At 41.1% G+C, this 16,712-nt stretch overlaps 1 protein-coding gene across 1 annotated transcript in view; it reads left to right on the top strand.

The window, feature by feature from the left end:
* Positions 1-16,712, top strand: part of asic2 (acid-sensing (proton-gated) ion channel 2) — a 673,491-nt gene that overhangs the window by 621,999 nt on the left and 34,780 nt on the right. Inside the window, exon 4 of the mRNA XM_055152913.1 lies at positions 9,705-9,832. Within this exon, the coding sequence (XP_055008888.1) occupies positions 9,705-9,832 (128 nt within the window). The remainder of the gene's footprint in view (positions 1-9,704; positions 9,833-16,712) is intronic.

The following is a 16,712-nucleotide window of genomic DNA, read 5'->3' as shown; positions in this document are numbered from 1 at the left end:
TATGCACGGACCTCTATTTGTTTCATACCTTGACAGTTTCAGTTTCTGGTTGTCACATGATGTTGCTGTGATGTGTCTGGTCAGCTCATTTAAACAGATTTTGGCGCTGTCTTCCTACTTCCTACTTGGACGACGGCGCTATCTGAAGTCTGACTTCCTCAGAACTGTCCTCCAGGTGTGAGACAGTTGGTATGCCCCCTCATCCCGATTCAAGGCCTATTCATACTTCATAAGAACATAAGACCTTTGTTCTTGCACCCAGGGCTGGCCAAACAAAATAACTGTAGTTCTTGTGGCTTGTTCTCTACGCCTCAGCTGAGCAGAACTTTGCTCGGCAGTTCGGCAGCGCTGTACGACATGATTGGTTGTTTATGTGGCCGTGGTTTATCTGCTTCCTTGCTGGAGCAAAAAAACAAACAAACAAAAAAACAATGTGTGGTTTTTAGTCACAACTGATAGAAATGGTGCGAAAATACAAACATCTATACGACACGACGTTCAGTGACTATAAGACACCAAATGGCAAAAAATTCACGGAAGAAGATCGCAGACGTTTTAGGCTCGGATGAAAATTAGCGTAGAAAAGTCTGGTGTAAAAGTTTGAGAAAGCCAAAAGGCAGTCACCAAAAAAAAAAAAGAGCAGTCAGGCTGGAGGACGAAAAGAAATACCCTCGCTATAAACCTCCCTGCAGTGGCTGGACTCCTTCATCAAACACAGGGAAACGTCCACCGATATGACTCCTACTCAAAGTCAAACGGAGGTAAGATATTAATACTTAGCTAATAAGAGCGAGAGGGCGGGGCAGTTCGGCAGCAGAGCATCTTTTGAAGTATGAAATTTCAGAGCCCAAACAAATTTTGTTCTTGTTCTTATCACCTCAAGAACACCTCTTATATTCTTACGAAGTATGAATAGGCCTTTACAGTTGGTGGCTGCGTTTCCAAATCTCAGTGGTCTCTAGAATGATCCAATGATGAGGCTTGTTGCTCTCTGTGCACGTGACTGTAGCATTGTCCTTGTTCACGGGACAGGATACAGTATGAAGGTAAATATGTTGCAAAATGAGACAGCGTATAAACTTGATTTGAGAACTTGTAGAATATAATGTGAGAATGTGTAGAACAAAACTTTGAACTTGTAATGACCTATTTTCATATACGTGTGTGTTGAATTTGCAGTCACGGTGAAAAAAAACACGAGTGCTTGAAAAAAACGTGTGCACTTGCGGACTGAAATTTTCACTTGTGGAAAATATTTACACACACGGGAGAAAAATATGAATAAATGAGTAGATTGATATTTGCATGAACAGAGTGACATCTGCATCCTTCATGACAGATACAACCACAACTCAGCGACTGCAACTTCTCAAATGTGTCCCAGCAGGTTCAAATCTGCGCGCCTTGACTTCTGCAACACATTTTGCGATGTGCATGTGGCAAAACTGATTTGCACTTGTAGAGAGCTGGGGGAGGAGGGGGGAGGGAAAGGAGGAGGGGTTAACCAGTCAGAAAGCGGAAAGATGAAGAATCCGTGTATCATTCGTTTTTTCAAAATAAAACCAAACATAACAAAACGAACTAACAACTATTTTCTTCATTATTTGTCTCCAAAACCAAAATGAAAATTCAACACACACGTATATGAAAATAGGTAATTACAAGTTCAAAGTTTTGTTCTAGTTTTGCAACATGTTTACCTTGGTAATACAGTTCTGAAGAAGTTGTAGTTTCAAGTAGGAATCTGTTTAAATCAGGTGGCCAGACACGTCGCAGCAACAGAATCAGAAGCTGTCAAGGTTTGAAACTAATGGAGGTCTGCACATAAGAACCTTAGGCTAAATAGTTGTTAAATACAGAATTAGTTAGTCACAAGTACTGTATGTATGACTGATTTTTATGATTTTCAAATTTTTACTTAATTTGGATGTAATTATAACTACTGAATGATTATTTTACACCGATCAAGAAGCAATTTGCAAAGACAAGTTGAAAAATATGTCATCACAGCAGGGAGAATTTGTATATTTATATTCATCAGATAATTATTTCTGTGTACATTACAGTAGTTTTGCGAAAAGTACAGTTATGAAATTTCCTTGCGTGATGTCCTGATTTCCAACCAGCAAGTAAAATTTGAAACCTAAACATAGCCAAACTGAGAAAACGAGTGCGAATGTTGTTGCAAAAATCAAAAATATAATGATCTTTACTGTGTTGTATTAAAAATGAGTAGTTTCACTTCAATATGTGGTCCCTAAACTAAAGAGTGACTGATTTCCTCCTTTATCTGTCTTTTGATGGATAAAGAGTGATACTTTTGAGGATATGATGAGTCTGGCTTCGGCCCCACAGTGACGCAGTGATGGAAACGTCTGGGAGCTCTCACTATTGACCAAGGACATGGAGAAAGAGCTTTATTGATTTGTACACCTTCCTCTCTTTGTACACATAAATGTTTAGTTTTCTCCTGGTGTCTGGGTGTACGAGAGCTTTGAACTCGGCGAAAGAGGTTTCTTCAAAGTTTGATTCTCTGCCCTTTGGATAAAAGAGAAAGGACACCGAGCCTTAAGGCCTTTGACGAACGATCATTTTTAGAGCCAATTTGACCATTTAATTACAAACTTTTTCCAACGGCTTTTCAACCGTTTCTAATCCCGCAGACTAATTTCCAGACCCTGTGCTGTCTGCCTGGATAATTGGAAGAACATTCAGTGTAAAAGCGTATTATTAACTCATTACACATTTGTCTGCAGCGAACTGGTCAATATAGGATTCGCTGTTTATAGCAATTTGGAACGGAGATGTTGAAAAAGCAAAGTTTACGGTGTCATGTGTAAATAAATCACCAACTTTTATTCGTTCTTTGCGGCTCAGGTCATCAACGTTCCTTGGGGGTGTGATGCTAACTGTAGCCTCTGCTCTGCCTGAGGCTTTAATCAGTGCTTTATTTTAATACAATCTGATCATAATGAACTCATTTAGCTGGAACTACAACAGGAGAGCTGATTTGTTCTGTTAAAAAAGTCTCTCACATATAAAACTACAGTCATAAGATATCTAGCATCACCCAACAGTTTTTCAGGTAGTCACTTTCATCCAGGGGTGTAGTGGGCGTGGTACGCGGGGGTACGCGGGGGTACGCTGTCCGCCCACTTCTCCTGATGTGAGATATAAAAAGATGACAAATATAAAATAAAACTTCAAACTGGAGCTATTGGCAATGATGAAAACAACCTGCATAGGCTCATGATATCTGCAATACTGTTCTATAGTGATCCTGTGACATGAGGGACCAGGACTGAACAAGGACTGAACCAGGACTAAAACAGGAATAAACCAGGATTAAAACAGGACTAAATTTGGGTCTAAACCAGGACTAAACCATAACTGAACCAGGACTGAGTGTCAGGACGGGCCTGGAGGTGCACCCGTGTAGACCGTCGGGTGACCGGAGGTGAAAGGATCGGCGCAAAGCTCCACTCCCCACAAGACTAAGAACAGCTGTCGCCCGATCCGCGCTTGTGGACACCTTGTTCCTGCACCCCTTGCTGGGCTCAGGGTTCTCTCTCTCACTCTTAAATCCAAGAATAGTCCTGGTTTAATCCTGGTTCAGTCCTGGTTCAGTCCTGGTTTAGTCCTGGTTTAGTTCTGGTTCAGTCCTGGTTTAGTCCTGGTTCAGTCCTGGTTCAGTCCTGGTTTAGTCCTGGTTCAGTCCTGGTTTAGTCCTGGTTCAGTCCTGGTTCAGTCCTGGTTTAGTCCTGGTTTCTGGTTCAGTCCTGGTTCAGTCCTGGTTCAGTCCTGGTTCAGTTCTGGTTCAGTCCTGGTTCAGTCCTGGTTTAGTCCTGGTTCAGTCCTGGTTCAGTCCTGGTTTAGTCCTGGTTTAGTCCTGGTTTAGTCCTGGTTTAGTCCTGGTTCAGTTCCTGGTTTAGTCCTGGTTCAGTTTTTAGTTCTGGTTCAGTCCTGGTTCAGTTTAGTTCTGGTTCAGTCCTGGTTTAGTCCTGGTTCAGTCCTGGTTTAGTTCCTGGTTTAGTCCTGGTTCAGTCCTGGTTTAGTCCTGGTTCAGTCCTGGTTTAGTCCTGGTTCAGTCCTGGTTTAGTCCTGGTTCAGTCCTGGTTTAGTCCTGGTTTAGTTCTGGTTCAGTCCTGGTTTAGTCCTGGTTTCAGTCCTGGTTTAGTTCTGGTTCAGTCCTGGTTTAGTCCTGGTTCAGTCCTGGTTTAGTCCTGGTTCAGTCCTGGTTCAGTCCTGGTTTAGTTCTGGTTCAGTCCTGGTTCAGTCCTGGTTCAGTCCTGGTTCAGTCCTGGTTCAGTCCTGGTTCAGTCCTGGTTTAGTCCTGGTTTAGTCCTGGTTCATGTGTCATAGCCCATGATTTATGTTCTGTAGTTGATTATGAACTGCTTTATTGTTAATAACATGATTCCGCATCATTTTGAGTAAATAAACAAAAAAACAAACATAAAATATTACAGATTTTTCCTGGGCTGGCGCATTATATTTGTTTACTGCTCTCATTGTTTTGTTAAAAGTCAAACACCTAAACGGGACCATGAACTCTCTTTATTGTATTGATCACAGGCTCCTGAAAACGTGTTGTTTCAATCCATTTTGTATTTTTTCTTGAGTTTTTAGGACAACGTGAGCTAAATCTAAACATTTTTGACAGTGTGTGCATTGTGTCACCATGGTAACTCCTAAACATTCACAAGAGACACATGTAGAACACCCCCAGCATGAAGTCACAGCAAAGAATACATTTTGCCCGTAGTTATAGAACCAGTTATATAATGCCTTAAGTCGTTCAAACCCTGTTCACTAGTTCACACTGTGTTTTTATACTAAAAAAGTTTCATTCCAAATCAAGGACACTGCATTTTGTTTTACTATTGGGCTAATCACAGCCTGCTCCATTCACACAGCACTCACATAACACACTTTATACCCTCTCAGGCATCACGGATTTAACCACGTTTTAACTTCAGCAACTCCACCAGAGGAAACTGCAAAACACCAGAGGAATCTGCAAAAATCATGACCTCAGTGAGTGAGCTTGAATTAAACTTGATTAGATGAGTCAAGGTGAAAACAGCCAGTATAACAGGTCATGACCATTTCCTATTAAGAACCGAAGCTCTCAAAAAGTTAGCAACAAAAAAGTGTTTAAAAAAGAGAGAAAAAGTTGTTGCACTGAAAAACAAACACAAACAAACAAAAAGCCCTACAATATTCCAGAGTATGGCATTAAACTTGACCATGAAAGCAAAATAACTATGTTGCTGATCAGGTCTGTGGAGGGGCAAGCCCACTCACAGTTATTTATTTATTTTTTAATTTACACACCTGTAACTAGTTTTAATGTCATACTGTGGAACATTCCCAAAGCAATAACATAACTACAGACAAACAGGTGGTGAAACCTTTCCCAGAACAGGGGGTGAAGAAGTTGCTGATATGATACATACCTCGATACACAGGCAGTGTCGGGGAGTAACAGATTACATGTACCAGCGTTATGTAATCAGAGTACTTATTAGAGTAACTGTATTCAGTTACAGTTACTGTTTCAATGAGTGGTAATTGGATTACAGTTACTTTGTTGAAATAAATGGATTACATGGTGGTGTTTTCTTGTTTTCACATTTTGGGCTAAACCAGGACTAAACCAGGACTAAACCAGGACTAAACCAGGACTAAACCAGGACTAAAACCAGGACTAAACCAGGACTAAACCAGGACTAAAACCAGGACTAAAACCAGGACTAAAACAGGACTAAACCAGGACTAAAACCAGGACTAAAACCAGGACTAAAACCAGGACTAAACCAGGACTAAAACCAGGACTAAACCAGGACTAAACCAGGACTAAAACCAGGACTAAAAAAACCAGGACTAAAACCAGGACTAAACCAGGACTAAACCAGGACTAAAACCAGGACTAAAAAGGACTAAAACCAGGACTAAAACCAGGACTAAACCAGGACTAAAACCAGGACTAAAACCAGGACTAAACCAGGACTAAACCAGGAACCAGGACTAAAACCAGGACTAAAACCAGGACTAAAACTAAACCAGGACTAAAACCAGGACTAAACCAGGACTAAAACCAGGACTAAACCAGGACTAAAACCAGGACTAAACCAGGACTAAAACCAGGACTAAAACCAGGACTAAAACCAGGACTAAAACCAGGACTAAACCAGGACTAAACCAGGACTAAAACCAGGACTAAAACCAGGACTAAAACCAGGACTAAAACCAGGACTAAACCAGGACTAAAACAGGACTAAACCAGGACTAACCAGGACTAAACCAGGACTAAAACCAGGACTAAACCAGGACTAAACCAGACTAAAACAGGACTAAAACCAGGACTAAAACCAGGACTAAACCAGGACTAAACCAGGACTAAAACCAGGACTAAACCAGGACTAAACCAGGACTAAACCAGGACTAAAACCAGGACTAAAACCAGGACTAAACCAGGACTAAACCAGGACTAAACCAGGACTAAAACAGGACTAAAACCAGGACTAAACCAGGACTAAAACCAGGACTAAACCAGGACTAAAACAGGACTAAAACCAGGACTAAAACAGGACTAAACCAGGACTAACCAGGACTAAAACCAGGACTAAACCAGGACTAAAACCAGGACTAAAACAGGACTAAACTAAACCAGGACTAAAACCAGGACTAAACCAGACTAAAACCAGGACTAAACCAGGACTAAAACCAGGACTAAAACCAGGACTAAAACCAGGACTAAACCAGGACTAAAACCAGGACTAAAACCAGGACTAAAACCAGGACTAAAACCAGGACGGACTAAACAGGACTAAAACCAGGACTAAAACCAGGACTAAACCAGGACTAAAACCAGGACTAAACCAGGACCAGGACTAAAACCAGGACTAAAACCAGGACTAAACCCTAGGACTAAACTAGGACTAAACCAGGACTAAACCAGGACTAAACTAAAACCAGGACTAAAACCAGGACTAAACCCAGGACTAAAAACCAGGACTAAACCAGGACTAAAAGGACTAAAACCAGAACTAAAACCAGGACTAACCAGGACTAAAACCAGGACTAAACCAGGACTAAACCAGGACTAAAACCAGGACTAAACCAGGACTAAACCAGGACTAAACTAAACCAGACTAAAAACCAGGACTAAACCAGGACTAAAACCAGGACTAAACCAGGACTAAAACCAGGACTAAAACCAGGACTAAAACCAGAACTAAACCAGGACTAAACCAGGACTAAAACCAGGACTAAACCAGGACTAAAACCAGGACTAAACCAGGACTAAATCCAGGACTAAACCAGGACTAAACCAGGACTAAAACCAGGACTAAAACTAAAACCAGGACTAAAACCAGGACTAAAACTAAAACCAGGACTAAACCAGGACTAAACCAGAACTAAAACCAGGACTAAACTAGGACTAAACCAGGACTAAAACCAGGACTAAAACCAGGACTAAAACCAGGACTAAACTAGGACTAAACCAGGACTAAACCAGAACTAAAACCAGGACTAAACTAGGACTAAACCAGGACTAAAACCAGGACTAAAACCAGGACTAAAACCAGGTCTAAACTAGGACTAAACAAACAATATGACACCTAACAGTAGAGTGGACATAATTGTGATCTCATATAGAAAGCATTTCTCTATCAATAATATTTATAACATGGTTAAGTAAAGACTGAACAAACAAGAATTTTCAGGATGTGGTTGGTTCATTCATGTAGTTTTAAAAAGCATGACAATATCAAGTAATCCAAAGTACTCAGATTACGTTACTCACTTTAAGTAATTTCATGGATTACGTTACAAACTACATTTTGATGTATGTAATCTGTAATCTGTAGTGGAATACATTTTAAAAGTCACCTTCCCACTGTACTTAGGCCACAATACAATACAGTGCACTTTCGATTCGTTACGATATATTTCAAATTGATTCGATACGGTTCAATAAAAAACTAATGTTTAAATCATGGCTTTTTGTTCATGTGAAACACAAACATTTTAATCGTCAAAACAATGAAAATGTCAAATGTGTTGCATAATCAAGTTTCCTTCCTCTGAACAAGCAACAAAACTGTAGATGTAACAAAATTATTTAGTAAAATATACCAAAAAATACTCTTGGCGATATATTGGTACAGCAGCCCACAATATTGATACTGTATCATCACATTAAATTATACAATATTCCAATATTTTTGCACAACCCAACCCCAGAGAAGTTACATATTGCATGTTTAAGAACAGAGTTTTTCCAGTGCAGTTTACTCTTCCCCTGCCCCTCACCACCACCAGGAACTGCACACTTCACTTTGTTTATTTTATCTTTTCATTTTCAAACAAACATGTTCAGACTTTAACCCCATGTGCTTCTCTCTCTTTCTCACCTCCCTCTCCCAACCTCCCCTCTCTCTCCCTCTTTGCCCCCTCTCTCTTTCTCTCTGTGTCTCTTTGTCTCTCTCACTCTTTCTCTGTCTCCCTCTTTCTGTCTGTCTCTTTCTCTCTCTCTCTCTCTCTCTCTCTTCCCCTCTCTGTCTCTTTCCCTCTGTCTCTTTTTCTCTGTCTGTCTCTCTCCTCCATCTCTTTCTTCCATCTCTCTCTCCACCTGCTCCATCTCTCTTTTCTCCCTCTCTCTCTCCATCTCTTTCCCTCCCTCTCCATCTCTCCCTCTCTCTCCCTCTTCATCTCTCTCTCTCCCTCTTCATCTCTCTCTCTCCCTCTTCATCTCTCTGCCTCTCTCTCCATCTCTCTCTTTCTCTTCCTCTCCATCTCTCTCCCTCTCTCTTCCTCTCCATCTCTCTCCCTCCCTCTCCTCTCTCTCCTCTCTCCATCTCTCTCCTCTCTCCCTCCCTCTCCCTCCTCTCCTCCCTCTCCATCTCTCTCCTCTCCCTCTCCATCTCTCTCCCTCCCCTCTCCATCTCTCTCCCTCCTCTCCATCTCTCTCCCTCTCCCTCCTTCTCTCTCCCTCTCTCTCCCTCTCCATCTCTCTTCCTCTCTCTCTCTCTCTGCCTCTCTCTCCATCTCTCTCCTTTCTCTCCTCTCCATCTCTCTCTCCATCTCTCTACCTCTCCTCCCTCTCCCTCCCTCTCCATCTCTCTTCCTCTCTCTCTCTCTCCTCCCTCTCTCTCCCTCTCCATCTCTCTCCCTCTCTCTCCATCTCTCTTCCTCTCTCTCTCTCTGCCTCTCTCTCCATCTCTCTCTTTCTCTTTCTCTTCCTCTCCATCTCTCTCCCTCCCTCTCCATCTCTCTCCCTCTCTCTCCCTCTCCATCTCTCCCCTCTCTCTCCATCTCTCTCTCCCTCTCTCTCTCTCTCCCTCTCTCTCCTCTCTCTTCCTCTCTCTCTCTCTCTGCCTCTCTCTCCATCTCTCTTTCTCTTCCTCTCCATCTCTCTCCCTCTCTCTCCCTCCCTCTCCATCTCTCTACTCTCTCCTCCCTCTCTCTCTCTCTCTCCTCCCTCTCTCCTCTCTCCATCTCTCTTCCTCTCCCTCCCTCTCTCTCTCTCTCTCCATCCTCTCCCTCTCTCCATCTCTCTACCTCTCCCTCTCTCTCTCTCTCTCCACCTCTCCATCTCTCTCCTCTCTCTCTCTCCATCTCCCTCCCTCCTCCCTCTCTCCCTCCCTCCTCCCTCCTCTCTCCCTCTCTCTCTCTCTCTCTCTCTCTCTCCACAGAGGACACAGCGTTTGAGGCGGGGGTGCGCGTGCAGATCCACAGTCAGGCTGAGCCGCCCTTCGTCCATGAGCTGGGCTTCGGCGTCGCTCCGGGGTTCCAGACCTTCGTGGCCACTCAGGAGCAGAGGGTGAGTTTGTGTGTTTGCCTCATCCAACACTAATGCCGTATATCCTCATATCTTTATCAAATACCTCCTGTGCACACTCTGCCTCCTGTCCACGTCTGCGCCCCGACACATCACTCGCACGCATCAGGAATGAGGAAGAGCTGCGGAAAACGGTACCATGGGATGTGTAGTTGCACGATAAAAGGAAATCTACTTGGAGAACAAATTTTAGATGGAAGGAAGCGCTGTGCAGAAGTGCGTGTTAAAATGACAGTACAGCAATTACAGGCAAAAACGTCAATAAACACATGATTTATCAATGTTACAGGATTTTCAACACTCTAGTGCTCGTGTTTCGCAGCAAAAACATTACAAGTGTTGGCATGTTTCTCCCTGTGTCTAGATGGGTTTCCTCTGTTCAACCCAAAACATGCACAATAAGTAAAATCCTTCAACTATGATAGACTAAGATGAATAAAGTGTACAGCTCCTATATTACACAAAATGTACTCTCGTGAGCTTTGTGATATAATGTTGTTACCTCGTCAAAAACAGACCGAGAGTTGTGTTTTGTTTCACTCACACATGTTTCAGTAATTCTTTAGTATCAGTCTGTCTACATCATTGTTTCCCAAAGACTGGGTCACAAGAGATTTTTTTGGGGTCACCTTGTCATTATCTACATGTAGTTCTGACACATATACTGTCATTTCTGGACAATAAGCCTCTACTACTTTTTTTCTTACACTTTGAACCCTGCGGCTAATATATGGATGGATTCTTTGTTTGGCACAGTGTCCATTCATATATACAGTCTATTGTTTGGCAACACAGCGGATACGAGCAGCCTGACCTGAGTGCAGAAAACGCAGCTCTCTGTGCAGGTAACCGGAAGAGTCTGAAATCTGCTGTAATCCTCCAAGACACTGACATGATACAGACAGAACAGCATTTCTTGCTATAGGAGACATGCACAGCAGAGCACGGGGATAGACGGGCTGATGCACCGAGGAAGATGTTCGTTTGATTGTGTTTTGAACAGTTACACACCCTCTTCATGGAAAATACATGAAGAAATACAGATGATGCAGCTCTTAAGTTAACAGCAACTGATGAGGCTGTGGAAGAAGGAAATAGAGCTGCTGCACGTGAGCTCGACATCAATGAGTCGATGGTGAGATTTTGGCGACGGTACTGTGACGAACTGACTCAATGAAAAAAGATGACAAAAACTTTCAGAGGTGATAAAAGCAGATGGCCCGAATTTGAAAACGTTCTTGAAGATGTGGACACCTGCGGCATATATTCTGGTGTGGCTTTTATATGTACAATTTTAAAATTTAGTTAAAATTTTGTTGATCTGGCGTATATTGAGGTCTGCTCAATTACAGTCCTGACACATGAGAGAGCTAGTGAGTAAGCAAATATATTATGGTCATTCTGGATAAGCATTTTGTCAGTATTTCTCTGCTTATTCCTTTCACTACTACATATATGTGCGAATTGGGATTTTCTGTGCTCACAGAAATGAAGACAAAACACAGAAACAAATTGAATCCTGCACTTGATATGTGTGTTGCGCTCTCCTCCTGCACCCCAGAGTGAAACGCGCTACAAAAACACACAAGCCCACCTATCTCATTAGAAATGTTGCAATGTTAAGACATGTTTGGTGTAATTTATAATATTTTTCAAATTATTTTACTGACTATTTTGTTTCAGTATTGGTGGTTCAATTAAATGTTGAAAATAAAAAGAAATGGGCTACATTTAAAGGGACAGTTTTGGACATAGGACCTCATTTCCTAGTGAGCCAGAGTGCTGGAGACATGTGGAGACTTTTTTTTACATATTCCATCCAGTCCTTGTATTTGCAGAGGTTGTACTTCCTGATAGAAAGCTTGGCCGTGGTGGACTGATATATGAAAAAATTGTCCCTCAACATTCATGCGATGCAAGGTTAGTTTTATTTCAAACTTTATTCTATTGACACAGACATTCACATGGACAGTCTGGCATAATAATCGATTTGCTTCAGGTGCTTTGTGGAGTGGGTAAAACAGTTTTTAGTGGCAGGCTAACTATGGCCATTGACATGCACTAGCCTAGCACCTGCGACCTCTACAAATACAAGGACTGGATGGAATACTTTTTTTTTAAAAGTATCTCCACACTATGGATAACTAGGAAATGAGGTCCTATGACCAAAATTCCTAACTGTCCCTTTAATGTCCAAATAAGCACCTTATGGAGTAATACTAATTGTTCAGAAAGACACGATCACTCAGTCAGCAATAAAATATCCTCATTAATGTTCAATAATGGTCAAATCCACCTTTATTTTGAGATTTCCAAATAATGTCTATTGACTTGGGTAATGAAGGTTTGTGACTTTTAAAATACAGGTCCCCAGAAAAAAAGTTTGGGAAACACTGGTCTGCATCTCCAAAGTTCAAAATGGTCTGTTCCATCATAGTGTTGTAGTTTTCAATTTAACAGCTCTTTTTACCTTTAGTTAGAGTTTGGTAGAGATTGGCAATTCCAGGGCTGAAATCCTGCAAGTGATTCTGGTGAAGATGTTTGGAGTTTAAAACACAATGGAGCACTTCCTGTATTACCGCACAACATCACGAGGTGGAACAGCAATTTCTGTTTGAGAGAAGAATTCTAAATATGCAGGGTGTGTGTATTAAACCTGTGCGAATAAAATAAAACACAACTCCAGGTTTGTTTTTGATGAGGAAACAACATTAAAACATAGATCAAAAAATATTGTAATATGGTATAGATGGTTAGAAAATGCTTATATTCCACCTATACATTGATCTTACAACTTTCACTGTCTTTATTTTAAGCTTTAACCTGCCCACACATTATAATATCATCCATTTCCAGGCTGACTGGGCTCAGAATACCAAACTGCTTCAAAAAACCTCATAGATATTGGCTTGTCTTATCCTTTAACTTTCAGCACAGACTGATGACATCGTTAGGAGGTGACGGATTCTTCTCCGGACAGACTTGGAACTGTTTGTGTGACGGCCGCACCTCCTCTCCGCTCTCGTGGCTCTTGTTTTCTGACAGATGATGAGTCCCCGTGAGCCTCTCTGCACTGTGACCTTCATGCTGTGGAGGTTTCCAGTCTAATCCGGCCCCACTCCTTCATCCATTAGCTGTGTCCCATCAAGCACAGCCCATAACTCACAGCAGCCCGGTCAACCGGCGCTTCAGATGTAAATGCTCTTGTGTACACCAATACAAGGTTGTACAACTGCTTATGGCTCAACTTTTCAATAATAACGTGTAAAGTCTTTGTTTGTCTCATGGTCATTTTTAAAAGACTCATTTTACACTCTTCTCTAATCTGTGATAACACTGTTTCTTCATCACAAACAGACCTGGAGTTGTGTTTTGTTTACACATTTACACATGTTTAACACACTAACCCTGCATTAGGCTGAGTTCTTCTCTCAAACAGAAAACATGAAGTGCTCCACTGTGTTTTTAAACTCCATAAACCTTCACTAGAATCATTTCAGCCCCTTTAACAGATTTTTCTCTTTCAAATCCAAATCCACTTTATTTCTATAGCACATTTTACAAACAAAGCAGTTTCCAAAGTGCTGCACAGAGATTAAAAAAATGAAGATCACGAAAAGGTAAATTGTTAAAATTTGGTCATACAAGTCCTAAAACAATACAACCAGACAAATCAAATAAAAGCTAAACCATAACTATCATAAAATAGCAGTAAATAAGTAACATAAATAAATAAAATAAATAAAAGATAAAAGACACAGAGGACCACATAACTCACAAGGTGTTCAAAGCCAGAGAATAAAAGTCAAGGGAACTGTCTGAGCTGATGCATTTCTGTATATCCTTTTTCTTTTTGTATTTGACATATTTGACAAAAAATTCAACATTACAGTAGATACATAATGGCTAATATACTTGTTAATATAAAGTGTGTTTCTGGAGTCCATGGTGTTATCAGTTGGTCTATATGGAGTCAAAATGTTTCCTTTTGTCCGCACTGCTTGTTTTGCAATGATGTCACTATAAACAAGCTCAAAATAAACCTCTCAGCCAACAGACTTAGACTTAGACAAACTTTATTGATCCACAAGGGAAATTATTTAAATTCAGGGAAACTCAGCTGCTGTCAAACTTTACTTAAGGAAAATGACTTTAATTAATGAATTACTTACTTTACTGCTTTGCAATTCAGTTGCAGTGGAGTAGAAAGTAAATATACCTGCTCTCAAGTAAAAGTAAAAAGCATCCTCTGTAAAAATTAACTTTCATACTTTTGCTACTGCTGGCATTTAGTGTGCTAGAATCTTCAAGACTTCATTACATAAATGCCTGAAAGCACATTCGTATATTGTTTAAACTTCTATACAAAGACTTTTCCCTTTGAAAACAAGAATACAAAAATCATTAGGGACAATTTTAGTCAAACTGTCATTGTTTTATGTAAAACAAAAAAATGTAATGTAGTTCATTTTGTGCTCTGGAGCAGTTGAGCAGTCCTCACACAGAGTCTAGCGCTGCCGCTCGGCCTGCTGGGTAATGAGCCCCATGGGTTCCACTCTGCGTCTGTGAGTGGCAGGACTGCAGCAGGGCTCTGACGTTCTCCTGCTGGGCAAACAGCGCCCCCTTCTTCCTCCGGGCTGACACTGCGGGGAGCACGACACATTTAGTTGCTGCTAATTAATGCAGAGCTGCACTTTGTCTCAGAACTAACAGAGACACCTCCCACCGAGCACAGATCCACCTGTGTCTCCCCTCTCCTTATCTGCTCCTCCCCACAGGACGCACTCAAATACAGTCAAAACTGCACAAGCCCCGGCCGCGAGAGTCTGAGAAAGAGGGATTTCTGGAGGCACTAATAACTCTGTCTGTGAAAATGACTTTGAGACAGAGTTTAATTCCACTGCTTTGGTTTATAATGCCGCTGGAGTTCAAAGCAGCGCAGGGTGAGTCTTCTGTTGCACGGGGCATTTGAGTTTAAGCCCAGCGGACAAAAGGGGAGTGCTTTTCTGTCGGATTTAAGGCTAGTCTAAAGAGAGACATTCTCCTCTGTTCTCATCTGTTCTTTTTCTCAAAGTGAATTGTCTTTTTTATCACAACATACTGAAATTTTTGTTCGCAACTATTACCACCTTATAGAGGACATCTTGCATAAGCAGCTTGTTTAACAGTGAGTGTCAAAAGGGCAGATCCAAAGAACACACCCAGGACTTTATTATGGAGTGTTTTCCAAGAGAAACTGGAAAATTCCACAGTACAGCATTAAACATGGCTATCTCCACGGAGATAAGTATCTGACTGTACCAAGTTGAATTACAGGTCAGATCTGTAAAGAGGCGAAACAGCTCAATTGTTTTCGCAATAACACCTGCACTTGAAGAAATGCACAATAAATTTAAGTTTTAGTTTAATGCTATATTATGGAACTTTTTTTATCTGAACCTTCAAGGGTCCAGCTTTACAGAGAACCAGTGGCATCTCCATGGTGACAAGCAGATGGCATACCCCTCCACCCAGAAAAGTTACACAGTGTACTTTTAAAATACTGTTCCTATATTGACCTTCAAAAAGTCTTGCCATTGTGAAAAAAAAAAAAAATCTATCAAATTTTTTCACAATTAAGAGCCGGCAATCTTAAATCGGATGTGACATTTGCATTTTTAATTAGCTACATCTACGTTATGTCTTCCTATGCCATATGGAGTCTTATTTAGATACCCTGACAGATTGCTTGTTAAATGAATGTCTGTATTTGTAATAGCGGCAAACATTTTCAAAAAGCATATCTCGATATAATCTCTTTACTTCCATAGAAACATGTCTAATGGCCCCAGTCTTACATGCAGCACTGCCTTTATTAAAATATTCATTTCTGGCCTCCTGCAGGCTGTATTGAAGTATTTCTTAAGCTGAAAAGGAATGATTCATTACTTGGGGCACTGGCCTTTGTTCTGGCTTTTCGCCTCGCTGTGTCTCAAAGCATGTTATCCAGCCTACATCAGATTAGGTACAAGTGATTAGATTGGTGGCGTTAATTAGGCCAAAAGTAGAGATTAGCTGACGTAGGATGGTGTTAGAAAGGTTAAGTATTGCTGAGAAGGCCTTTTGAAAGTGCCTAATATAATGAATAGCGTCTGTGTTCATTGCTCTGGCTTTTTCCCAGTAATAGGGGCAGCCATGTCGTTCACCAAGGACAGAAAAGGTCCTATATTAAGGGACTCTTGTGAGCTTTAAGCCATGTTATAATGCTGTTACCTCATCAGAAACATACCTCAAGTTGTGTTTTGTTTTTTTCTTTCTCATTAGTCTGTCTACTTCTCCCAAGCTGTGTTCTGTGCTCTGTTCCACCTGTTGTTGTCATGAAGAGGTATTTTTCAAGTTAACAGCTACCGTTTACCTTTTATTCAGTAGAGATTGGAATTTCCAGGCCAAATGTTTCTGTTGTAGGTGTATGAAGTTTCAAAATGCAGTGTATTACCACATGACATCACAAGGTGGAACAGTTTTCGGTTGATCTGAGATCAAAACTAAACCTAAATATGAAGGATTTGTGATTGTGTGAATGAAATAAAACACAACTCTGAGTATGTCTGTGATGAGGAAACAACATTATAACATAGATCAGAAAATAGCATGATTTAAAATGTGTTATCTTTAAAGATGCAGTATATAACTTTTCTGGGGAATGGTCGGCCATCTACTTGTCTCCAAGATGTTATTGCTTTGGCTGAAATGTCCCAGAGTATTACATTAAACTTCTATATCTTGTACTTACAGGTACAGGTGTTTTTGTTGCTAAAAATGTCAGAAATAATTTTCTAAATCATTCTAACTCTGAGCTGGGTCGCATCTCCACAGATCTGAC

The sequence above is a fragment of the Boleophthalmus pectinirostris genome, unplaced genomic scaffold (genome assembly GCF_026225935.1).
Source record: "Boleophthalmus pectinirostris isolate CB_2022bp ecotype Guang Dong unplaced genomic scaffold, ASM2622593v1 HiC_scaffold_17, whole genome shotgun sequence".
Classification (NCBI taxonomy): Eukaryota; Metazoa; Chordata; class Actinopteri; order Gobiiformes; family Gobiidae; genus Boleophthalmus; species Boleophthalmus pectinirostris.
This window is presented reverse-complemented; position numbering and strand designations above follow the sequence as displayed.